We start from the raw sequence: 25,755 nt of genomic DNA on the forward strand, positions 1-25,755 counted from the left end.
CTTCTAAGTGGTGGCGAAGTAAGTGCAAAATAGTAAGCTCCAAGTTGGAGCTTATTATTCTGCACTTACTTTGTAAGTGCTAAAAAGGACAATTCTATCCTTCTCCTAATATTGTAATTATCAATATAATTTTAATTAAAAAGAAAATCTTAAACAATTGATAAATACAAAATCTTTTTATGACTTTCGCTATGACTCTTCTCTATCTTCACTCATCATTCACCTAAGTTTTCTTCCTAATTTTTTTTTAACATCTCTTCCTTCACTAATCATGGAACACCCAAACTCCATGATACAACTAAGTTCTTTCACCTTCATAATTCTTAATTATTTACGATTAATATTTTTGACATAACATTCGTAAACTGTAATTTTCTTTTCTCTAAACTAACGAACTTATTATGAATTAGTATAAAATGCTAATGTGTAAATATACTAAGGTTAAAACAGACAATTTTTCATTTTTATAATATTTAGAATTAATATAAAAATTAAAATCAAGCACTTAGAACCGATGGAAAACAAACGTCATAGCACTTACATTTGATATCACTTACTAAGTGATTATCACTTAGTAAGTGGTAGCACTTGTAAGTGTTAAAAAATCAAACACCCTCCTAGTATCTTATAGAGTAGATACTTGGCCTACTTTGGTCGACCACAAGAATTGTCTAGCTATGGTAGTATAATATTTTTTAGGTAAGTAGATATTGAGCGACTAAATGTCGAATCAGATGGTATAACGAATCCTTTTAACTGAGATAAAAGAAAAACTTTACAAGAAAAAAAAACCTTCTGCCATATAGAACTAGGGTAGGCTAGGAGGTACGCGTAGTGCCAAGATGAAAGACAATGTAAATATGTAATTGGTATTAGACAGGTGACATAATTTTCTCGGTTGGTATTATCAAATAGGGTTCTTTTTCAAATCGTTCCTGATTAGCTTCCTGCTTATCTCATTAGTTTATTGAAAATACCCAGATAGCTCAATATTTTTCTTTTCCACCATAAATCCATTAACTTCATATTTTCAATTCTAAAATTACCCTTTTGTGTTGTCAGCGTCAGCACACGACTTCTGAAGTTGTCATTTCACACGAAAGGGGAGACACGCGTTGTCAAAGCACGTTGCATCATTAAATGAGTTTTGGGAAGCACATTAGAAAGTCGCGCTTTGGGAAAATAGAAAAACGATAACTTTGAAATAGAAAATCTGAAGTTAACGATCTTGTGACGAAAACGACGAAAAATAGGCCATTTAGGTACTCTCCCGTGACATTCTTCAATTCACATGTGCCACAGGGAAAAGAAGGTGGCAAAGAAAAGTTTCCTTTAATTATTTATTATGAGCGTTTCACCCAACCATTCAAATCTATAAAGAAATGAGAAATTCAAAAACTAGCCGTTGTGTGTATACCTCTATCTGGACAACACTTCCGCTCCAGGCAGTCCCCTCTTTCTCTGTCTCAGCTCAAAAACCACTCTGCAACAACATAGAGAGAGAAATACCTTCTTCCACTTGATCTTCACTCTCTCTATTTTCTCTCTCTTTCTCTCTCTAGCACACAAATCAAAATGTTCACTGATGGTTTGGATGAAACAGCTATCAAATGGATCAAACAGGTACTCTTAACTCTTCCCCATTTTTCTTCATTCCTTTCTTCTTTTCTTTCCTTAATTGCTACTTACTCAAATCTGCATTTTTCTAAACTTTGATCTAATACAAACTGTTTATGATCTTCAAACTTGATTTTCTTTTATGGGTCTACCTAGATTTTTCAAATTCCCATTTACGTTTTTCTATTCCGAGATTACAGATTTGAGTCTTTGATCTGTTTGGGTTTTTGCCATTTCTCCTAAAGAAGAATCCTATTTGATGTTAAATTAGTAATCAAATCATACCCTTACCTAATTCGTGTAATGGGTATTTAATAGTTACCTTTTTTGTATGAATTCTTCAGGGATCAGATTCAGATAGACAAATTAGATCTCCATTGACAGAAAAATTGAGTCTTGATCATGTTCCAAGATCCCCTTCCTGTTATAGTAGCAGAAATCTACTTTCTCCACAAGTTTTACCACCATTGAAGTTCCATTCTGGCTTGCTAGGAACTCATAGTACAGTAAATCTAGGTCTAGATGAGGATGATGATGAAGAGAGCACAGCTTCAGTTTCATACGACATGGATGACAATTTCTCTGATGTATTTGAGGAGGAAGGTTTGGGATCTAGTGATACCGATTTCTCCGAAAGACCAAGTATAGTAAGACGATTTGAGCGAGAACTATTTGATGTAAAGCCTAAAAGAAACATTGAAGAAGAGTCGAGTAATACTTCAGACAGTCGAAAAGGATCTTCTGTCAATAGAGGGTTAAAGGACAATCTTCGCATCGAAGTTCCTGAGACTATAAGAAGTTACACGAAGAATGGGTATTTTGGTATGGATTCACATAACAAGCTCAAATCAACTCCAACTTGCAAAGATCAATCTCAAAAACAAGTCAAGATTCTTACACCTCAAGTATTATGACTAAGACACCCGTCTTGTTTAGTATCAAATGAATTCATAAGCAAAGATGTAATTGTTTGTTGTTTGAGTGCAGGGTCTTACGCCGAAAGGTTTAGCAGACTTGGGAACTCCAAGCGCACCTCCTATATTTGTTGGAGAAGGGGAAGAAGATAATTTCGATGGAGAGAATGAGCAATGGACAGATACCGATTCCAATCCCAATGGTGGAATAGGTATGGAGCAAACAAGCAAGGAGATCCATGTTTCAAGTGAACCAAGGAGTAGTATTGGATACAAGGAAGTCTTTACGGATCACACAATAGAGACCGAGCAACCAAATGAATCGTACGTGACCTATGATACTTTTACACTTCGGTATATTTATCATGTTTTTTGAAACTACTATTTCATTTTTGCTTGCACATAGGATTTTAATGGACTTCTGTTTTCCTTTATGTGGGAATTGCAGTACCATCTGTGGTGAAGCAGATCAATACATCCCTTATTGGCAAACCAGCTCACTTTGTCAACCACCTTACTACAATACTAGGTACTATATTATTAGTTGAGGAAATACATTTTGAATTGCTTTTCTGCCTATGCTATTTCTTTTCGGGTGGCTTCTTTTCTACCTAAAAACCCATGGATGCTTGTCAATTTTTTTTCTAGCAGTGGTCAAAATGCTTGGCAAACTATGGTAGCTTATGATGCATGCATTCGATTATGCTTACGTGCATGGGCAAGAGGTTGCACAGAAGCACCTGAATTTCTGCGTGATGAGTGTCTGGTTCTTCGAAGTTCTTTTGGGTATGTTATATATCTCTCTGTGTCCGATTGGGTGGTAATATGTGTTTCTCCATCAGAAAGACCAGTGCTCGAATCTTACTATTTCAAAAAAAAAATCATTTTAGTGTTATCATTTATTATTTCACCCTACGTATATTTTACATATATCTTTTATCCTATGGTAATAGGTTACACAAATTCTTACTGCAACCACGAGATGTATACCCAAAAGAAGGAACTTCTGCTGACGCTGGAGAAGCAAAGTGCACTTCAAAGCCAAAGAGAGTTGTTGGTAAAATTAGAGTGGAAGGTAATTATGAATGTAAATACATATAAAAAGGAACTCCGTGGGTTATTTGGGTCGTAAACCATAACTGACATTGTTTTCTCTGATGGTTGTAATTTGTGAATATTGCAGTGAAAAAAGTTCGCCTAATACCAAGGAGAAGACTAAAGTTCACATACTCACAACGTGGTTCTGTCTATATGCAAGTTGGGGCCGAGTATGTCCGCCACATGTCAGCACTGGTCAAAACTGGCATGAATTCAATAAAGCTGGCCCCATTTTCTGCGAAATGCGAAGGTCTCCACTCTAATATTATATTATAGATTGTAGTTGCAGTTCACAAGTGAGTCCAAAGCTCAGGAGGATAGGTCTAGAAACTGCTTGAAACAAGCTGAAATGACTTCCTCAGAATATTTGGGTCATGTTGAACTTTTAGTGGCTAGAACTGTCATAAGTGAGGCGGTAGCTCATTTTACATTGAGTATTGGGGTTTAGAGCTCTTTATGTGCATCATCCTACTTGAGAGTCGGGTTTTCCTCACTTATTGTGTTATTCATTGTATAGAGATCAGATATATGGATTTCATATCTCAGTATACTTTTGCAGAAACACTGTCATGCTTATTTCAACTGAGAAGTGCAACAGAAGAAACTGAGGTGGAGCCAGTTTCTTCCGTTTGCTTGCAGCCTGGAACTGGTGATTATCATGTCTTGTAAGTAGTCACACTTCTAGCATCTTCGGCGTTGTTCTTTGATATCAATGTTTCACTTATATTGCTTTGATGACAATAGATAATACATGTGATACCCTTTCTTCATAAGAAAAATAGGGCTACATTATAATAGTGCTTTTTTTTTTGAAATGTACATTATAATAGTGTTAAAATATCGTAAAATGGTAAACCTCAACATGAATCGCAAAGAATAATTATATGCCCTATACAGTAATTTCTAGCAATTGAGGAACGAAGGAGAAATATATCCAAAAGATCATCTAAAATCCGGTTGACACTTAGAGTGTTCATTATTATGGGAACTCACCAGTGTACAAATAATAAAGGTGCAACTTAGAAACGTAAATGACTCAAGTCTTGGAGATGCCACCTTTACATGCTTTACTAGACGAAACATATCTTACTTTACCATGTCTTTCAGTTACCCAGAGAACCAAGGGGATGCTCTTTTGCTGGAGGTTCAAGATTTTAACAAAGCCACCCACGGGCGAGCTACAATTCAAGTTTCAGCTTTAACTGATAATCCTGTAAGTATTCTTCCCTGCCCTTATGACATCTGTTCCGTCATTACTATTTAGTTCTTTTATGATTCTTGTTTCATTTGTGATGATTTAAGCAGAACGATAGAGTTCGGTGGTGGCCAATCTTCCATGACGGTCATGAATGTGTAGGGAAGGTTCAACTTTCCATCAGTAGTTCGATATCTTCTGATGAGGCCAATCCTATAAAGGTTTTTCCCCTTATTATCTTTTACTTCACACTTCTAGGTTATTGATTGGGTATTTAAGTTGTAACATGTTTTTTGAATTATAGAGTGGATCAGTCGTGGAAACTCTTGCGTACGATTTGGTTTTAGAATCGGCTATGCGTGCTCAGCATTTCCATAGTAGGAACTTGCGACTAGATGGACCCTGGAAATGGTTATTGACTGAATTTTCGGACTACTATGGAGTTTCAGATTCATATACTAAGCTGAGGTAATTCTTGATGAAACAAACCCTATATCAATCATTAGCATGCTTAAAATATTCTCTGATGCATATGCTGGTTGATACTCTTCTGTGGATATAAGTCTTGTCTTAATGTCTCATTTTGTTTGGAGCTGTATTCTAGGTACCTCTCATATGTCATGGATGTCGCTACACCAACAAAGCATTGCTTAGAGGTTATCTACGAGTTACTCTTACCAGTATTAAAGGCGAGGAGTGAGAAAAATCTAACCAGACAAGAGGTAAGATTAGTTAGTCCCTTGTATCAATATTCAGTTAAGGACCCTAAGAAATATAATCAGAAGAAAAATATGGTGTTAAAAAGTGCAGAATTCGACAAATTATTGCTCCGTAATTAATTCTCTCTGGTAACCAAGTATAAAGGCATGTAATATATGACTCTGATTAAGCCTTGTTCTTTGGCAGAAAAGCATTTTAGTGGACTGTGAAACTCGAGTTGAGAATCTATTGGCGAAGGTTTTTGAGAACTACAAATCACTTGATGAGCTCTCTCCAACAGGCTTATCGGACTTGTTTGGTCCTATTCCAGATTCTGCAGCCCCAGCCTTAGTTCCAGCCGTGCAAGTATATACACTTATTCATGACATACTTGCTCAAGAAGCACAAACAATATTGAGGAACTATCTGCAGGCAAGTTTTATGAATATAGTTATTGCACATAAAAGAGATTTTATAAATTAACTCGAAATCGACATTTAGTCTTTAATTAGTCCCTCGTCATAAGATACAAATGGGTCATCAAGTTGTGATAAGTATCTGGTTCTTGACCACAGAGCATATGAACCGCCGAAAATGGTATGAGGTTAGGGTACATAATTGGTATTGGAGAAGGTATATTGTCCTTCTTTCTGTTTCCTGTAGATAAGGTATTAGGAGTCTTAGTTTCCGTTCTTGTGGCAGTATTTTTAACATGAAGGAACTAATTACTTGCCATTTGTTTGCAGACAGCAGCAACAAAGAGATGTCGAAGGCACATGGTAGAGACTGATGAGTTTATGTCAAGCAACACTGATGGTTTGCTTATGGACTCCATGGCCATATCGACCGCTTACCTCAAGATGAAAAACTTGTGCATTAATATTAGCAGTGAGATCCGAGCAGACATCAAAATTCACAACCTGCACATACTTCCAAGGTATTCCATCTAAGTCTCACTACTGACATGATTGCTCAGGACCCCCCAACTCGAAGTTCTTAAGCTGATAAGTGAACTTTTGGATAATAGATAAAATTGTTCGATCAGCTTAGTTAGTGTTTATATCTAAAAACAATGGATATGAAATTTGACTTGAATTTTGAATTGACTTGATTTCAATTTTAGAATGTTTGTTTTTGTCTAACTCTTGATGTTTGACTTGTCTGAATGGTTGTCTGGGTTGATTTTGGTCCATTTGAGTCAGACGATTCAGATTCAGACGAATTATATACATATGAGTTAGATTTTGTTAAGTCAAATTCAGACACACTATCTTACCCTCTCTCTTTTCTTTAATGGTGGTTAAGATTAAGGTGGTGTTTTTTGTCTTCTCATAGTTACAATCTGACTCACCTCACTCGTTTGAATCTTAATCCTCTAACTCAAGTAGACCCAAAATGATCCCGAATCAGTCATTTGGACGAGTCAGACATCTAGAGTCATATAGAAACAAACATTCTAAAGTCTTACTCGAGCCAATTAAGATCTCAAAGTCAGATTTTAGATCTGGCATTGAAAGAAAAAAACTCTACATGAATGTGATTCTTGAGCTGATAAGTGAACTTCTTTTATAATAGATAAAATTGTGGACTCTGACATTAATGTGATTCTTGCAGTTCAATAGACCTTTCGAATATAGCTGCCTCAGTTTACAGCACTGAGTTGTGTAAAAGGCTCAAAGGTTTTCTTGCTGCTTGGCCTCCATCTAGCCCCTTACAACATGTAACAGAACTTCTGATAGCAACAGCAGATTTTGAGAGAGATCTTGAGTCATGGAATATCAGGTTCATTTAGAAAACTTAACTTCGATTGTTAGAGTTTGCTGCTGAATTTTTCACGTTGAAGTTGCTGTGGATTTCACTAAAAAACTGAAAAATCTTGATATTTCAGGCAGGTGATTAGTGGTGTAAATTCAAGGGATCTATTCCACAATTATATAATGGTTTGGATAGAAGATAAACAACTTGACTTGCTCGATCTCTGTAAACAAGAGAAGGTGTTCTCTCTTTCTATCCTTCACACACACACACATACACCAACAATTCTCTTGTCCTGATCAGTATTCCTTCTGCAGATCTCACGTTGTGGAATAACTATGAACAACTCCACTTCACCTTTTGTCGAGGACATGTATGAGAAAATTAAGGACTTTCTAAATGAATATGAAGTAGTGATCAACAGATGGCCTCAGTACTCTTTGATTTTGGAAAGTGTAAGACCTTCAAAACTTTCATTTTTAACTACACCGTCATTGTGTCTGGTCAATGCTGTCCTATTTTTGTCTAATGCTTGAATATCGCTGCTTTTATAGGCTGTTGCTAACGTAGAACGAGCAGTCATGAAAGCATTAGAAAAGCAGTATAGTGATATATTAACTCCATTGAGTGACAGTATCCACAAGAAGCTCGGCATGCATGTCCAAAAACTTACAAGAAGGCAGTCCACAACTCTCTATTCTGTTCCAAATCAAGTAAGAATTTTGTGCCTTTTCAGAGTGATGACCGGCCCGCAGACTTTTGCTTGACCCGTCATTCTATTTATGTTCAATGCCTGATGGAATTACCAATATAATGCAGCTTGGGACGTTCCTCAATACCATCAAAAGGATTCTTGATGTTTTACACTGTCGAGTTGAAGATATACTGAAACCTTGGGCATCCTACTTGCCTGTCATTGAAGACAAGAAGTTAGTATTTGGGGAGCAGATGAATGGCATTACAGTTTTATTGAGAACAAAGTACAAAACTTACATGCAAGCGACTGTCGAGAAGCTTCTAACAAATGTAAGCACCAAACCGCCAAGCTCGTAGTCCTGTTTCCCTTTAATTCCTTTTCGTCTTCTTTTCTTGCAATAGTCTTCACGAAAACGTGTAAAATGCAAAAAGAAGAAGTAGAAACAAACTTGTAGAACCCAATTCTTCCCTCAAAAAGAAATATCTAAAAATGAAGCTAAAATATGGATTCTCTTTCAGATGCAGGGAAACCGAAACACCCGTCTTAAGAAAATCTTAGAAGAAACAAAGGAAGTAGATGGAGAAGCTGAGATCCGTGAGAGGATGCAAATTCTATGTTCACAGCTCATAGACTCTATATCGAACTTACATGATGTCTTTTCTAGTCGAATTTTTGTAGCAATATGTCGTGGATTTTGGGATAGGATGGGTCAGGTAAGACATAATTCAGATCTTGAATATCCCCCTCTGAAGTTCTTCGATCAAATCCTAGTTCCAAACATAATGTGGTTTTGTTTTGTTATAGATTGTGTTGAAATTTCTTGAAAGCAGAAAAGAAAACCGGACTTGGTACAACGGCTCATATTATGCTCTTGGAGTAAGTACTTGTGCTATTAGATTCTTATCGAAAGAAAATTACCCAAAAACCATTTCTGAAAGAATAAATTTATGTGTGGTTTTGCAGATACTGGATGATACTTTTGCTTCCCAAATGCAGAGATTGCAAGGAAATGCACTGCAAGATAAAGATATTGAACCTCCTCGTTCGGTTGTTGAAGCTCGGTCGATTCTTTCTAGAGATACACAAAACACATCTGATCCTTCAACTTACTTCTATGTATGATAAATAGTGGGAAAATGCTGAAAAATCGATAAATGATTCTTGTTATTTCATATTCTTTTTGTATATTTGTTTAGTTGATTCATTTACATGTAATTCCTACTTTATTGCCAAGAAATGAAATACAATGTGCCAGATATTTCCCTATCTATTTATTTATTGAAAAGACCCAACCATTTACAGTTATTGATATTTTCCCTACTTTTGTGACCTAGGCCCAACCCCATTGTGTGGCGAATTTTATGTCGGGCAAATGCTCTACGAGCCCACCCAAAAGGCCTATAACCCAGTGTCCTAATGGCACCAAGCATTCCGGGAAGTTCCATTCGTGCCCTGATTCCATAGTGAAAATTACTCAAAACCAAATTTACTTATACACCAACTTACATACAATTTCATCCATGAAAATTGATTATAACTACACCATAAGCATGTAAACTCATCTTTCACCCGAAATTCAAAGAATCTGAGTGATTTATTCTGTATTGCCACGAATAAGACCCTGGATTGATCCAGCTAAGGCGAGTATGCTAACAATCAAACAGACAAGACTGAAAGTTTGAAGAATAATCCACTTCTTACTCCAAGTTTTTATCTTGCTCTGCACAAAATACATCTCGACGGGATAATATATCGCCAATGGCCAAAAGTTCAATGCACCTATTACGCCCAAGACAGCATTGAAATAGGGGAGTAAGTACGCGATTAATGTTGTTGATATGACAAATATAGTTCTAGAGCTTAGTCGAAGAAGATTCAAGTTTAGAGATGGCAGCAGAGGAACTCGGACGGTGTAGAATTTGTTTATGAAACCGCTGTTGGGGAATTTCCTCTCTAGCCATTGTTCGATAAATGCAAAGATCGGTTGACTGTATACCTATTTGAAAACCAAGAAGAAAAAAAATACAAACATTAGAACTCCTTATTGGCAATCCGAAGCCATCGTTCTATTTTGTATAACGATTTTTTCCTTTTTTCTTCTGGAAAGCCTGATATGAGTGGGCACACCTCCCACTCCTCGTCCGCTCCATTAATATAATGAAACAGGCCTGAACTATGACTAAACTACTACACTACAAAAGGCCCGTTCGAGCACACAGTAGTATCCCCTCCCCTTTTTCCTTTTTTCCTTCTGAAAAGCCCAATATGAGTGGGCCCACCTCCCACTCCTCGTCCGCTCCATTAATGTAATGAAACGGGCCTTGAACTACGAGTAAACTACTACACTAGGCCCGTTCCAATATGAGGACTGCGTAGTTCTCCCTACCCTCTGTTAGCACCGAGTCTACTAAGTTCCAAGGGTCGGGCTGGGGCAGCCGATAGGGCCTGCACGGCACAGTAGCCCTTTTCAGCTCTGTTTTTTACTAGCCCATTAGTCCCTTCGTCCCCTCAGACTATGAATACTCCATGATACAAGGGAAAGACTTCGAGAAAGGTAAACAAACCCAACAGTCACTCAGTCAGTACTCGTAAGTGTATGAAATATAACTAGTACCTGATACCCTCCTACTAGATGAACAATGATGCAAGCATTAGCGAAGTCGATAAGCCAATATGGCTCATAGAATCCAAATCCTGTCAAAAGATTTCCTGGTGTGTGGTTACCGAAAGCAGCATACCCAAAGCATCCACAACAAAGGTAGAAGAAGGTTGTAATAATTATCGACGCCAGTGATGCTTTCTTCATGGTTTTGTTCTCCGCCGGTTGTGACTTTAGTGTATCCTTCATTATCATAAATTGTTCGTTTAATTCAAGTTAGCTCATTTATTCATAAAAAACCGACATTCTTTTTAGTCCTTACTTGTATTTCGAGAAGAATTAAGGAGTATGGGTAAGCGAAAGCAATATCTCCAAGTGCTTGAAAAACTGTCCATGTTTTTTGAGCTGGCGTAGATTCGGGAACTCCCCCAAGACTCCCCTTAATCGTTCCGTTTTCTGCAATTTCAGAAAGGCCCAAAAGTTAAAATCTTGATCCAAGATCTTCTCATCTGGAAGCTTTCGAATATAAATACCCATAACTATGTAGATTCCAAATGGATATAGCAATGATTTGTACATACTAATTACTGTAGTCATGCCAAGTCCAAAGCCGATAGAAGAATAAGCGAAGGACATGAGAGCTGCAAGAATGGAGAGCCATTCTATGTCATGGAGATTTGGTATTTGAGATAAGACAATTTGAATAGCTCCAAATACAAGCATATATACTGTATCTCCATATTCACATGGAGCTTCATGGCCTTTCTTGTGAAAACAATTTGACCTATGAATCGCACTGTATACCAAAAACAGCGAATAATCAAAAACAATGAACTTAATCAAGTTGGGATTGATAGAGCATTTGTCCATCAATCAAAATAAGGTTTCCATTGAAAGAAAAGTACCTCATACTAGTGGAAGTTGCAATTACATAAGCCACACCAGTTCCATACATACTCAAGTACTGAAGAAACCCACATGCCCATGTCTGTTTTTCACCTGAAATATCACTACCCGTCGACCCCATTAACAAATGATGAAGACTAATGGTTACTAATATGACATAATAAGAACAGTTGTTTCTAAAAGTACCTAGATTAACTTTAACAGCATCCATATAGGTATAATTTCGTGTTCCGGTAACAGGATGAGGAGACCTGTAACAGTCTGATAAAAGTGAAGCAGAAACTAAGGTAACAATGGCAAAACAAATCATCGAAATGGGCCCTGCAATCCATCCCAATTGTGCAGTACTCCAAGCAAGCGAAAGAACACCGGATCCAATAACCGCGGTTATTATATGAGCCGCACATGTCCACAAGGTTCCTGATTACAAACTCAGAATTCAAATTACTTACAAAAACAACACACACAAAAAAAAAACTCAATCTATGAACAAGTAGTACTGTTTCATTGGGGGTATAGTCGGTATTGATTTACCTGTTCTTTTGGGTCTCCCATCATCGTCACATGAAACAGCAAGCTCTTGGGATTTGAGTACTTCCATTAATTTCTATGTCTTCTTAGATCAAGATAAAGAGTTTTAGAACTATGAGAACTTCAGAATGAAGATGAGAGGATGAGAAGTTCTACCACTTAGTTTATATCATACCATCTTCATCTTATTAATACTAGTAAGGACTAAAGAGCAATAATTCACTTACTAAGATGTATTTGGTGTTGATGCTAAGTTATGAAAGGAAATGTGATATCAGTGTCATGAAAGAGAAGGAAATTACAGTTTTATGTCATAGTCTAATGTTTCAAGTTAATGTTTATATAGATATATATACTTTCACTAGATAGGTATTGTGTGTTCATGAGTCAAATAAAGTTTGGTTTTGAAAGGTTTTTTGGAAGTGCCCTGTCTTTATAGCTAAAATAATCCATGACCCGATATTACATAGTTTTACATACAAGGAAGAGCGATATTATGATGTTGGGTAGTCTTGGGCCTCTTTCTCTCTAAGCTAGCTCAGTAAATGAAGTTTTCTCTCACGCGTATAAATTGACTATCTGTTGCTCTCACATCGACTATACCAGTAATGTTGGGTGGTCACGGTCCTATCTCGTTCTAAATACTAGCTCAAGAAATGAGGCTTTCTCTCGTACTTGTACATTCTCTTACGACAAACTGAGATGAGATAATCGAAAAAGGCGATTTATATTGATATTTAAGATAGATATAACTTTTAGAGTAATGAGATGTGGATATGGTTGAACTAGGTTGGTAAGGAAGCATGGGTAGTGGTTCTTTCTAGTCAAGAAAGGCAGTGGGTAGATGAGAGTAGACATCTCATCCTATCAAGTTGTAGAAAGCTTAAAAACAAGAAAAAGTTGTCATTTTGTATGAATTTTGAACCTATTGACCCCACACTATGTGATATTTCTTTTCCTACAAAAAGTTAAGATTCCTTAATTGACCTTTGTCTTTCCTTGATCTTATTCTAAAATATTATTTCAATGGAAACACATGGGGAGGAATCAGTTTCCAAGTTTGCTACAATTTCCTCAATTAAAGGATTGGCTGTTGCAATAAGAAACAAGATCATTGGAGGAAGAAAAGGGCTAGATGACCCAACACTCGAGGCCAACCGCGACCCAAAAAGAGACGTGGGCGATCCCGATTGGTCAAGCCGTGAAGAGTGAGAAACAACCTGACCGCTCTAAGCCGACCACGTAACTTTTTCGAGCCATAGTCGGCTGAAAGTCGGGTCATTTAGCAGAGTTGTTGGAGGAATATGATGTAAGGAATATGACTTTTAATATGGTTTCTTGTATATAATACAATACTAGTTTCGTAGAATCATAGGCATGTTCACATGGTCAGTTTTTGTTTTTCAAAGAAACTATAATATAGTAGTATTTTTCATAATAAGAAGCTATTATGCTATTATATTATAATAGAGTTATCTGTTTTCGAAACTATATTCTAATCTTTAATCAGTTGGCTCTAAGTATTTGTTATTTTGTTCGTCTCAAAAAGTTTGTTTTAACACTGGACTTACTGTGCTATTAGGGTTCATATTTTGAACCTTCCTCCAATACTTTCTGATTTTAAACGACCAGATTATTTAGGGAGAAAACTAAAGAAGGTGTATCTGAAGACATATATAGTAAAACTAAAACATAAAGTGATTAAAAAGTAAAATTATAAACACTTACTTACCTAGAGAACTTTTAAAGTTTAATAAGCAATCCAGGAAAAGTTGAAAGGGACTCCTAGCAACAAATATCTTTCTTGTTCATACACTCCTCTCATGCACACATAAATAGAGGGAAAGAGAGTTGGTAGAGTATTGTTGACTCAATTAATACATCTCATTACCCATCAATCAATTAGGTCAAAAAAGTGAATTATAATTAGAAAATGATGGCCTCAATCTAAGTCAGATAGGTAGGTGCCAGAAAGGATTTAGACATACATCTCTTTATATCCTGCCTTAGTTGGGATTGTGACCCGACCACATACTCTGATTGAGACTCAATTGGAATAATAGTCGAACAAAATAACATCTTCGACATAACCATATGTTCCGACCGAAATTCAATAGACGAACAAAATTCTTCAACTAAATTTCAACCTGTTCTAATAATATTATTGTATGATTAAATGTATGTAAAGATGATGGAGATATTCAATTATCTATACAATTAAAATTTCTTAGACATGTTATGTTAGGTCAATCACATGGATGAAGATTTTGATGTGTAGGTATGTAGTTATTGGTAGAGGAAACATACCTAACGATGGTGACAAAAGTGATGGTAGTATATGCAAGTCTTGGTCAAACAAGGTTAAACTATTGACATACTTCACACCATATATATATATAGTGTACTATACATTACTATATGGTAGGTAATTTTGCTTACTAGTAGTTTGAATATTTACTATCGTTAGAATATTTAAAACAAGGAGAGTATAAGGAAAATTAGGTAAGTTGGAAAGGGGAGATTTTAGATGAAAGGATAACTTAGGAATATTACAAATAAAAATCAATAATTTGATATATAGTATGTAAATTAAAATGGTAATTTGAGATATGATGAATGATATCTATAATGTGAGAATTAAAAGAATTAAAGAAAGTGAAGTTTTCGCCATTTATTTCCATTATCTGAAGAAATAACTTTTTAACTGGCGACAACGACTACTTATTTCAACCATTATCTGTGAATATGTTCTCAACATTAAACTATTACTTTCTATAGCAAGAAACATATATTTATATAGTTTTGTCTTACTCATTAACTTTTTTCGATTTCTAATACGTAAATGTTCAAGTCAGATCTACCTTTTTGGGGAAATTGCATGTCAGAAAGCTATTTGAGTCTCAATCTAAGTTCGAACTATCAATGACCAAATACGATTCATATATATATATATATATATATATATATATATAAGAGAGAGAGAGAGAGAGAGAGAGAGAGGGAGAATATGTACATAAAGTAAGTTCATAAGCTACATAGGACATATATATCTTGTATATGGGAGAAACTCGATTACAACCATAGCCAAGTTCGATTTGCTTCTATGCAACTAATGATGCTTCGTCACTGTCTGGGATTACAATGTCGAGCCGCATCATGGGCTTATATACATCCGGCACTACAGCACCAGCCTGCATACATACCTCGACCACTGCTGGTGCCTTTCCATAAAACCTCTTCAGTGCACCTCTCAGAGGAGGTCCTGTTGGGTCTCGGACATGCCATACGTAGTTTGGGGGGACCACTTCATCGATTACTGCATCCTGCCACCCGTGCTTTCCGTCTCTCCACTGATGCTTGAATTCACCACACAACTTCGCGTTATGCCCCCAAGGACCTACATGAACCTCAGAGCAATAACCACATGCTTTTACCGTGTACTTTCTCATCAAGGTCCTCACACCAGTCCTCACAAGCTCGTATGCTTTAAGAGTCTTTTGGGCGATCCTTGGAACGTCATGTGCTTTTGGAGCTGAAAATTTTCCAATGTGAGCCATGTAAGTATCGAGTTGTAGGAGTGGATAAGATGAATCTCCTGACCGATACGGTTTTGGCTCCTCCACAAATCCACCCAGATCGATCACTTTCTTCCCAATGATCCGGATGGGTTTTGTTCTTCTTCTTGAAGGGTATTCAGGTATATCTACACCTGCTTGAATGCATAACTCCACAACTGCTGGAATTCTATCGTAGTTGAATCGAGTCTCGTGCTTAATGCGCCTGCCAAATGGGTCATATTGGTGGTATGATTCCACAGGAAGAAGGATATCGTTGATTGTACCCTTGACCCACAAGTGATAGCTTTTGCGGTGCACATTGCCTGCTCCTCGACAATCCTGGATCTTATGACCGACCTTGCCAACATGAACTTCTGAGCAAATGCTGCAAATAAAGTATCTAAGTTTTAACTTTGTGCAATTAACTTGCTAATAACTACGATAAACTGATTAAGTAAAGATTCAATTTGTAACATTGAATTAGTTAAAAGTGCTATTATTAGTCACCTGCAACCATAGATAGGAACAACATGTATAAGCTGAGCAAGGCCTTCTATGAGGACCCTCCATGCTCCCAGTACCTTATAAGCAATAGGAACTAACTCAGGGACAAGTAATCCGTTCTTTGGTGGCTCAAGAGGTTTTTCTATTCCCGCTTGAGCAAGTTTCTTGTCAGCCCTTGCAGCTTGTTGGATCTTCTTTAGGGGGATCGGGTATGGTTTCTTCTTTTTCTTTGGCAATATAGGTGGGAGATCCACATTTTGGGGATACGTTCCTTGTTTCTGAACTGTTGGATTTGGCTTATCAACTCCAGCAGCACAAAGCAAGATTCTTGATTTTGTGGGTCTTTTAGGTTGAGGATGTTCATGCCAAAACTGCATTTAAGTCAAACTCCTCGTTAGAGACTTCAATCCAGAAGGCTTGAAAAACAGTCACATAATTTACCAAAGATTTAGGACGACACTTAAAGCAGGGCCTCCATGGGTCAAAGAAGCAATGCACGATTTATCACCATTTCAAACAAATCTTCCATGCATCATAAATTTTGAGTCTTTTCTGTAAATTCTTGCTTGTTGTAGAAACCTTTTGATTTCCAGACATGGTATGATTTAAGAAGATATATAATTTGTACTCACGATTCTAAGTGTAGTGATGAAATTAAGATGTATTAACCTTAATCTTCAGTCAGAATCATACAGATAAATCTTCACCTAACCAGCTTTTCAGAAAAACATAGTTAACTGCATAATTTTTTGCCACCCATTATAGATAAGGAACTAACTGTGGCATCAGACATACACTGAGCCAGTTAAGTGTTAGAGTTAGCTCCACTGTGCACCAGACATTGGTTGTGAGGGAAAGCCTCACCTGTTGAGCTGGTCTTTGGGTGAGAGAGGTCGAGACCACTTGGGGCAAGGAATGCCCAAGACTCAGCCCACAAAAGATATCAGAGCCCACGTTCACTGAAGTCTTTAGGTCCATCATGGAGAAGGAAGACAGTCTTCTACCGGGTCAATGTGTGAAATGAAAGATTGTTAGAGTTAGTCCCACATTGGTTTTGGGAGAAGGTGGTGGTCACTTTATAAGTGTGACATAAAGCCTCACTTCATGAGCTAGTTTTACGGGTAAAAGAGGCCAAGACCACTAAAGGGTAAGGAAAGCCCAAGACACAACACCGACATTAAGAACTTTTCTTTTTAATCGATATTCCGAGAGAAGGCTAAGACCCAACTCAAAAGGAACTAAGTTGGACTCCTCTATATACATCTTCTCACATAACACATTCATGAGATCATTTGAGTTACAGATTTAAACATCTTTGGGACCAGAGACGACATATAACCCATCATCAATGTCGCAGAAGCAACTCATCGATTCTCTCATAAAATGCATAAACAGCAGTATTATTGATTAACCCATGACTAGAGAATGTTCAAATTTTCACTTTTTCAGTCGGTAAATAAATCAAACAGCTTGTGGGTGTTCACTAATACTTCAATATAAAAAACAACCCATGATGAATCAATAATAACAGATTGATTCTATAGTTTAAAACAATAAGTACCATGAATAGTTCAACTCAATATATAGTAAAATTCAGAAGAATGAAAAAAGTTTGAGAAGAAGGGGATGAAGGAGAAAACCTTCAATTTAATGGGGTCATACCCAAAAGCTGCTAGTTGAGGGTTCTTAAAATCAATCGAACCAAAGCAAACATCTGGTAAAGGAGAAAACTTTATTATGTTAGAAAAACAAAATTGAAGTCTAGAAGGGAAAGAAAGTTAGAGAGAGAGTTACTTTTGTGGGATGGGTTGTTCCATGAAGAATGGGGTAGTACTGAAACTGAGAGTAGCTGCATCCAGTTCAGGTCAGACTGATGAAATCTATTTATTTGGGTTCAGAAAGGTTTGAAGCTCAGGATTATGGTGTTGGTTGGTGGCAGTTGGAATTAGACTACTTCCTCCCCATTTAAGGCTACACTTTTAGTACACTCACACCTAGAGGCTAGAAGGCTAGAACAGGGTCAAGCCCTATGGGCCTATATCAGACCTGCTACAAAGGCAGACGACGACTTTTTCTGTAGGGCTACGGAATAAATGGCACTATCAACTACGCTACTAATTGTTGGTTCTTCAAACTACTACTATGTACTAGAGCCTAAAATTACACAAGATGACCTATTGGAATTTTTTAAGCATTGCACACTATCTTTATGTAAAGGGAATTTAGGGATACCCCCTTACTGTCCAATTAGTGATACTCTTTTATTTTAATTGGATATTAGGAAAACACCTTTTTTTACACTTGAAAGTACGAAAGTAACCCTAAATTTATTATATTTTTTTTTTCTCTCTCTCATTTTGCTACGACCAACATAACACTCTAGTTTCGGTCTTCTTATAACTTTTTGGTCTTTCATACATTTTTCTATCTAATTTGTAAGTTAAATTATTAATACATTCTCTTTTAACTTTTTAAGTTTTCGTTCAATTTCACAATTTCAATTTGCATTCTTTATGATCTATTAATTTTAATTTTTTGATAAGTATTGTTGGTTGAGTACAAAAAGATGGATAAGAGAAAAAAAAATAGGTATGAAAAATGAATATTCCTCGGCAAAGAATAACATCAAAGAAGTTTGAGAGATTGAAAAAAAAGATGAAAAAAATAATACAAATAAGGGTATTTTTGTACTTTTAAGTACAAAAGATAGACTTTCACTAATATCCAATTAAAAAAAGGAGTATCGATAATTGATATTAGTGGTGAGTGGGCATCACTAAATTCCCCTTATATAAATTCCACTAGTTTTTAAGTATTAATTAGGACGGTGCAACTGTCTCTAATGCCTTTTATCATGCCTTTTTAGTGGCCTATTAGCTTAGAAGCTTAAAATTGTAGAAGTAAAAGTTGTATGATATGTCAAGGTTGGTTTTATGTCTATATAATCTTGATGTTTGAGGACACACAAAGAGTTTCCCAGCCGCTATCGAAGCTATTTGTATTTGTGTGATACAAATACACCCAAAGGTGTGATGCCTATGGTTATCTACTTTACTACACTACTATTATATATTTTCTTCATTAGTTGTCTTTCTTCTTTCTTGTCATACATCACAACTTCTTAGAAAAACATAGTTAATTGCATAAATTTTTTCCACTATTATATTAAAGAACTAACTGTGACATCAGATATGTACAACGGTGTGATCTTCCATAGTTTCATCTCCATCCATTTATTTTTTCATTCAATCGTTGTACCAAAAAAAAAGAAATTGTAGATTTGAATTGGAAAGCCAACCGAAACCCTAACCGATAAGGTGAAGTATTTATAGGCCTTTGCATGTTTAGGATCTGTTATATGATGTTCTTCAACATACCAGAATTCTGGCGAAGGGAAACCCCCTTCGCCGGAGTTTTTAGAGAGAGAGAGGTGAGAGAAAAAAAAATTGTTTTAAGTTTGAAGCTCGCGACCTTTATCAGAGAAGAGAGTGGTGAGTTGGACAGAGAGAGTGATGAGTTGGAGAGAGAGGTGACGTGGAGAGGGATGAGTGGTGGAGAGGGAAGTGAGGTGGATTTTAGGTTTTTGTTTTAATTTTATTTTGAAAATATATTAATGGGAGGGGTAGTTATGGCATTTCCATGAAAATAGGGGGTCATATTTGAATTTACAGAAATTTTGGGGTCATAAAGGAAGCTGGTCACAAAGTAGGGGGCCATATAGGAATTAACTCTAAACTTAATTTAAGTTGAAAACTACTCATTTTGTTGGCAGCAAAATGAGTATGTTCATCTGCCAAACTTAATTTAAGTTGAAAGTCATATATAACATACACAATTATGAGAATAAATTGGAATACAATATGATGTAGACGCAGCGGAAATATAAAAACGATAAATAAAGTAAACGAAGAACGGTAAAATAACTGAATAAACTTAATAAACTATAAACTTTGATTTGGTTCTATCTTCAATATGAATAATAAAATAGACTAGACCTCCTTTTATAGGATATAAGACTTTCCTTGATAGACTCAAACTAGGATTCCTAAATAATAAAATACTTAAAACATAGAAACTTTAAAATAAAGAAATACCAATTTAAAGTAACTTCCTAATCCTATACTAACTAGGACTACTATTATGGCCGAATAGGATGTGGGCACGCGTGGACGTGGGCCCACATGTTATGCGCCTGCATCACAATAGCAATAATAAGTTTTTTTTTTGCATTTCAGTGGTGCCCAACTATGGATTTACATTTCAATGTTGCCCAACCACAAACTCGCCAATCACAGTCTTGTATAATGCATGCCGCAGTGACACACTTTAAATCATTCTTCATAAAATTGAAACAGGGACATGTGTTTATAACCCATGGAAAAGGGCGAACCTAAATTGAAATCATTCTTCACAAAAATGAATTTAACGAAGAAGAAGAAGAGGCTGACAACATCATTCAAGTTTCGGTCAACAAATCATCTGGTAAATTCTTAATGTTTGAGACATTTTAATCGTTTCAGAACTGCTTTTTTAATGGTAAAATTTTTTATCTTTATTTTGAATGTTATTATAGGCAACTCTGATTTTACTAAAGACAACTATTAGACAAAAATAACTAATAAAACTAATTAAAATATTGTCCTAAATTACTAACCAACAACAAAAAAAAAATCAAGTATAATGGTATTTCTCCTCCATGCTATACACAACTCTATTTTATTCAAAAAAACTATTAGACAAAAGTAACTAAATAAAACTAATTAAATATTGTCCTAAATTGCTAAACCAACACCACAAGCAAAAATCAAATATATCAGATTTTTTTTTCTAAAAATCTTGGAGATCAAATTTCTATTACCATAACTAATTGTTCATAAATAAATATTGTCCTTAATACTCTCTCTCTCCTTCTCTCATACATGTGACTAAAATTCCATAACATATTTCTAAGTCTAATTCCATAATTAATAGCTTATTTCTTTGAGTCTAATTATGTGTTTTTTTTTTTCTTCACATATAAAGAATGTATGTTTTCTTAAAAGTAAACGAGAGATACTCCCCTTCCACATAGTTTTGTCTAATCCAACTAATTTCTTCAATGATTTTCCCATAATAGTTTTTGTGCAATGTTAAGGTTATATAGAAAAAAATGCGTTAGAGTTAAATTAGTAATTCTTTTAAAAAAAAATCTAAAATAGAGTGTGTCAGAGTCAAATTAGTAATCATTTTTAAAAAGAAATTATAAAATAGGTTGTATTAGAGTTAAATTAGTAATCTTTTTTTAAAAAGAAATTATAAAATAGATTGTATTAGAGTCAAATTAGTGATCTTTTTTTAAAAATTCTATCTATTTTATATTTATTATTTCTCTGGCTCAATTTGGAGTAATGTTTTTTTTTTGAGATTCTCAATATAATATTTGCTAGTTAACACCAATAAAAGAATTTTTTTTTTTGTCTAATAATTTAACAAAAGAAAAGATTATGTCTATTAAATAATTTTGTAGAATTAAAACATATGTATTTTGCAATTAAGGATTCAACAAATTATTTGCTTTATAAACAAATTATTATAAAATTAACTTACAAATTTCTTATTTGTTAAGACCTTGTATTATTATGGTAAAGTGAAAAGACTATTATTTTATCTTTGTACATAAACTAGGCTATACATAACTTAAATTTTCTAATTACTAGTATTACAAATTTAATTAAACTTTTGTTTTTAGTTAAAATAAATATTTTTTTATTATTTAACAATACAAAATTATAAAATTAAGTTACAAATTTAAAATATCTAATATAAAATCTAATGATATATATAGATGTTTTAAATTATCTTTGTTAATAAAGATTTTATAAAATCTAATAACAACTATAATTTTTTTATATAAAAAATATTTGTCAATAGTGACTTTATAAATAAAATTTTATAAAATAAAGATTTGTAAAATAAAATTCTTAAAAAAAAGAAAAGGCTTTATAAAATAAAAAAAAATTGGTTTTGAGAACTTGACGGGTCCAATGAAGAACTTGACGGGTTGCAACTCATCAGAACAATGTAAAATTGATTTGGAGAACTTGACGGGTCCGATGAAGAACTTGACGGGTTGCAACTCATCAGAACAATGGTAAAACTAGAATGAGCAAGAGAATAAATGTTTGTAGATGGATTACAATGGATCCGAATTAACTACATGTCGGATGAAGAACTTGACGGGCTGCAAGTTTTTCAAGTTAGATGAAGAACTAGCTGACGGATTGCGAATGCTCCGGGCCACATATGGGTGATAGAGAAGCAGGAGAGATGACGGTGACGGTTGTCCCACGTGACGTCGATGTTGTTAATGATGATGGTTATTATTATTAAAAATTTAATTAAACTTTTATTTTTTGTTAAAATAAATATTTTTTTAATTATTTAACAATACAAAATTATAAAATTAACTTAATATTTAAAAATATCTAATATAAAATCTAATAATATATATAGATGTTTTAAATTATCTTTTCTAATAAAGATTTTATAAAATCTAAAAACATATATAATTTTTTTAAATAAAAAATATTTGTCAATAATGACTTTATAAATAAATTTTTTTAAAAAAAGGCTTCATAAAATAAAGATTTTGTAAACTTATTATTTTTAAAATTATTAACTAAAAAAGTGTTACAAATTTTTTAAAATATATGGTGTAAAATCTTATGGAATGGTAGATAGCCCAATAATTTCAACCCACTTGGTTAACAAGTACAGCTGAGCCACAATTCAAAAAATAAAATGAAAACTTAGATAAAATTTAGGTTGTTCATTTTGTTGTCCAATGGTACTTGTCAACCAAGTGGATTGAAATTGTTGAAATTGCTGAGTTATCTACCATTTTCCAAAAAATTATGAATAAGGATTTCGTAAAATAAAGAATATAGAAGAAACCAATAAAATCTTTGTTAATAAAAACTCTTTCAAAGGAGTGTCTTTTAACACTTAGAAGGGTGTCCTTAAAGAGGATTACCAGTTGCCCCCAATTCACTAATTTTTGAACGGGAACGATTAAAAGCACCTGAAAATTTGTAATTAGCACAAGGAGATGAGATTGACTAAGGTCAATCTCCTTTGACCCCAAGCGGATCAGTCTGAGAGCTTTCGAACTGGTCCAGTTCGAGCCCTTGCTTTGGGTTTCGAACTGTCCTGTCCAAAACCTCTTGGACTGGTCTGAAACAAGTCTGTGAGTAGAGTTCCTGAGAGTAGAGTTCCTAAGAGTATTTTTAATGGTGCTAACAGGCACCTGCACAAATAACAATCCCGTCGGGTGCCTTTTGGCCGCTCCCTTTCTGTACGGTACACTGATATATGCTTCTTTCCTAGATTGGTACTCACCCTACTTAGATGTAAAGAGAACACAAAAAAGAAAAGATGCACTTATGGTGTATTATTATCGTACTCAGCCATCATGGAAATTGGTACTCGCCTTACTTAGATGCACTTATGGTGAACCAAAATATGCTTATTTCCTAGATTGGATAATCTTTACATAAACATTGATACAAGCTTTAAGGTAGATGTAAAGAGAACACAAAAAAAAAAAAAGATAAGATGACTGAGTACGATAACAATACACTTTGACAACTCTCATCCTTTAAAATAAGTTGAGAGAACCTCATTAAGATGAGGTAATGTGAGAGAATCTCATAATATTTATGAATCCTTTTAACAACAGCAAAGAATAAAAATCATCAGTAATAGAGTTCTATCTAGGATTCACCTAATAAACAAGGCGAAATAACATGAAAAGAAAGGTTATAAAAGTTTATTCCTATCATTCTAATGGAACCACTTGACCCTTATCACCTTGAAGAATGGGATGGTACAGTAAGGTGCTATTTTTTTCATGTTTGTTTTTTAATTTAAAAAAAAAAAACTGAAAATCTGGTCTGAATTGGAACTTTGTCTGAATTGACTGAAATAGAGACCAAATATTTCAGACTTCAAAACAAGTCTGAAATAAGGATCCAACTGCTGAAAAGTGTAAAATGACAGTTATAGCCCCTTTAAATTAAAATAATCTTTTTACATTTAAAATTTCACCACTGCCTCAACACAAAGAGCACCACCACCATCAGAAAATCACCACCTCAAACACCACCAAAAAAACCAGAACCACAAAATACCATAACTAACCACCAAATCTGGCGAGGGTCATCGTGTTTCAACCCTCACCGGATGCTTTAAAGAAGATTGGTTAAAAGAGATCATCGATCTGCTAAAGAGCGAGGGACTGAGAGAGAGTAGGAACCCATCTTCGTCGATCTACTAGGGATAGAAGGACTAGGAAAGAGAGACAACCCTCGCCGGATCTGGCGAGGGTTTCACTTCACCGTTCTCTTGGAAGAAAAGGATTAAGAGGGAGAGAGAGGAATTCGGACCAAGAGATAGAGAAAAGGGAACTCGGACAGAGAGAGAGCGAGACACTGAGAGAAAGAGAGAGGGGGCCTGAGAGAGAGCGACCTGCCACCGGACCTCCATCACCAGATTTTCTTCTGCTATAGAGAGGGAGACATAGAGACGGTAGAGATATGGAGATTAGGTTTAGGTTTTGGTTTTCTTTTTATTTCTATAAGGAGGGAGATATTAGGGTTTAGGTTTTGTTTGTCTAAAATATTATATTGGGTATAATTGTCCAAATTCTAATTCAGACCTAACATTTCAGATCTAAAAAACAAACATCTAATATAAAAAAGCTCAGTTATTTTAGATAAGTCTGGACGTCCATCTCTGTTGGGAGCTTGATAGAGATTACATCCGACGACTGGTATAAATCTCTCTTTATGTAAATAAACTCAAAAGAGAAGGGTAATAGTGTCATTAAAAAAGTTTGTTGCTGGAATCTTTTCACTAAATAAGTTACAATATCCATAGGATTATTTCTCTCTCTATTCTTTGCAATTCTCTCTTCTCCAAAATTATCGAAGTTTTTAATTTGTAGGAAGAATTTGAGAATGTTACGGCGATAGCCAAGAAGGATCTGTCACGTCCGTAGGACGCGGCAAAAACCTAGTCTAACTTACAAAATATTTCAGCCAATTCAGATTCAGCCAATTCAGTTTCAGACATTAAAAAAACAGCACCTAAGTGCATCCAATTCAGATCAGACAGATGAAAACTGTTTATTTGGGTGAAAAAAATTCAGAATGGTTTGGAGCACACGATTTGGTAGCAATTGGAATGTCAGTGTTTTCTCACCATTTAAGGCTACACTTTTTCGTATTAGAGGCGGGCCAAGCCCTATGGGGCTATATCAGATCCACTAGAAAGACAGAACAAGACTATTTTCTGTAGGAGAAATGCTAAGTGCACAAAGAATTTTTGACAAAATCCTTCACTCGATGAGTCACACGGGTAAAAGAACAGCCCAAATCAAAGTCAAACTTTGAAAAAACTTTGTCTTTTAGTGAAAATGAGTCATTAAGTCAAGGATGTTGTCATCGAAACACTCCCTTTCTGTAGAGATACAAATATTAGTATGTTGTATTCATATGATGCTGATATATCATAGGAATGGTCATACAATTGCTTTCAAACTCTATATAATTGATTTGTCTATAAATTGAGCGGGAGTGTTATGTGCACAAAGGATTTTGATAAAATCTTTGACTTGCTAACTCACTTTCACTACAAGACAAAAA

General features: G+C 35.2%; 3 protein-coding genes across 6 annotated transcripts; 1 reads left to right on the top strand and 2 right to left on the bottom strand.

Moving 5' to 3' along the window:
* Positions 1-1,192: 1,192 nt before the first annotated feature.
* On the top strand, positions 1,193-9,241 carry LOC147560507 (portal protein). Of its 4 annotated transcripts, none has more exons than XM_086662663.1 (22): positions 1,193-1,623; positions 1,962-2,522; positions 2,605-2,855; positions 2,980-3,060; positions 3,183-3,317; positions 3,485-3,606; positions 3,715-3,879; positions 4,189-4,294; positions 4,737-4,842; positions 4,935-5,045; positions 5,129-5,292; positions 5,429-5,546; positions 5,731-5,955; positions 6,270-6,460; positions 7,138-7,305; positions 7,412-7,517; positions 7,596-7,733; positions 7,833-7,991; positions 8,098-8,304; positions 8,494-8,688; positions 8,780-8,851; positions 8,939-9,241. In XM_086662663.1, the coding sequence occupies exons 1-22, from the start codon at positions 1,576-1,578 to the stop codon at positions 9,095-9,097; spliced, it is 3,588 nt and encodes a 1,195-aa protein (XP_086518789.1). In that variant the 5' UTR covers positions 1,193-1,575; the 3' UTR covers positions 9,098-9,241. The 4 variants fall into 4 exon arrangements, with proteins under 4 accessions (XP_086518789.1, XP_086518788.1, XP_086518791.1 ...); XM_086662662.1 differs by having other exon boundaries at positions 1,365-1,623; positions 3,180-3,317; XM_086662665.1 differs by having other exon boundaries at positions 1,365-1,623; positions 1,962-2,501.
* A 204-nt stretch (positions 9,242-9,445) lies between these two features.
* LOC147560508 (amino acid permease 3-like) lies at positions 9,446-13,463 on the bottom strand. The gene is made up of 7 exons (XM_086662666.1): positions 12,015-13,463; positions 11,667-11,900; positions 11,480-11,573; positions 11,156-11,370; positions 10,897-11,030; positions 10,590-10,817; positions 9,446-9,971 (listed from the first exon to the last, which is right to left on the bottom strand). Exons 1-7 carry the CDS (start codon positions 12,079-12,081, stop codon positions 9,570-9,572), a joined length of 1,374 nt encoding a protein of 457 aa, XP_086518792.1. The 5' UTR covers positions 12,082-13,463; the 3' UTR covers positions 9,446-9,569.
* A 1,545-nt stretch (positions 13,464-15,008) lies between these two features.
* On the bottom strand, positions 15,009-18,188 carry APO1 (APO RNA-binding protein (DUF794)). The gene is made up of 4 exons (XM_086662675.1): positions 17,867-18,188; positions 17,713-17,786; positions 16,076-16,443; positions 15,009-15,953 (listed from the first exon to the last, which is right to left on the bottom strand). Exons 1-4 carry the CDS (start codon positions 17,925-17,927, stop codon positions 15,113-15,115), a joined length of 1,344 nt encoding a protein of 447 aa, XP_086518801.1. The 5' UTR covers positions 17,928-18,188; the 3' UTR covers positions 15,009-15,112.
* Positions 18,189-25,755: the final 7,567 nt, after the last annotated feature.

This window comes from Eschscholzia californica, unplaced genomic scaffold (assembly GCF_041429995.1).
Source record: "Eschscholzia californica isolate CP2 unplaced genomic scaffold, dmEscCali1.0.p SCAF_2, whole genome shotgun sequence".
In the NCBI taxonomy this organism is placed as follows: Eukaryota; Viridiplantae; Streptophyta; class Magnoliopsida; order Ranunculales; family Papaveraceae; genus Eschscholzia; species Eschscholzia californica.

Coding starts and splice junctions, on each gene's coding strand:
- LOC147560507 (XM_086662662.1), top strand. CDS start 1,576: ATGTTCACTGATGGTTTGGATGAAACAGCTATCAAATGGATCAAACAG. Junction 2,856..2,979: donor ACCGAGCAACCAAATGAATC/GTACGTGACCTA, acceptor TGGGAATTGCAG/TACCATCTGTGGTGAAGCAG. Junction 7,734..7,832: donor ACTCTTTGATTTTGGAAAGT/GTAAGACCTTCA, acceptor CTGCTTTTATAG/GCTGTTGCTAACGTAGAACG.
- LOC147560508 (XM_086662666.1), bottom strand. CDS start 12,081: ATGGAAGTACTCAAATCCCAAGAGCTTGCTGTTTCATGTGACGATGAT. Junction 11,031..11,155: donor TGGCATGACTACAGTAATTA/GTATGTACAAAT, acceptor CTGAAATTGCAG/AAAACGGAACGATTAAGGGG. Junction 9,972..10,589: donor ATCTAGTAGGAGGGTATCAG/GTACTAGTTATA, acceptor GTTTTCAAATAG/GTATACAGTCAACCGATCTT.
- APO1 (XM_086662675.1), bottom strand. CDS start 17,927: ATGCAGCTACTCTCAGTTTCAGTACTACCCCATTCTTCATGGAACAAC. Junction 16,444..17,712: donor ATGACCCCATTAAATTGAAG/GTTTTCTCCTTC, acceptor ACTTAAATGCAG/TTTTGGCATGAACATCCTCA. Junction 15,954..16,075: donor GTTCCTATCTATGGTTGCAG/GTGACTAATAAT, acceptor CTTTATTTGCAG/CATTTGCTCAGAAGTTCATG.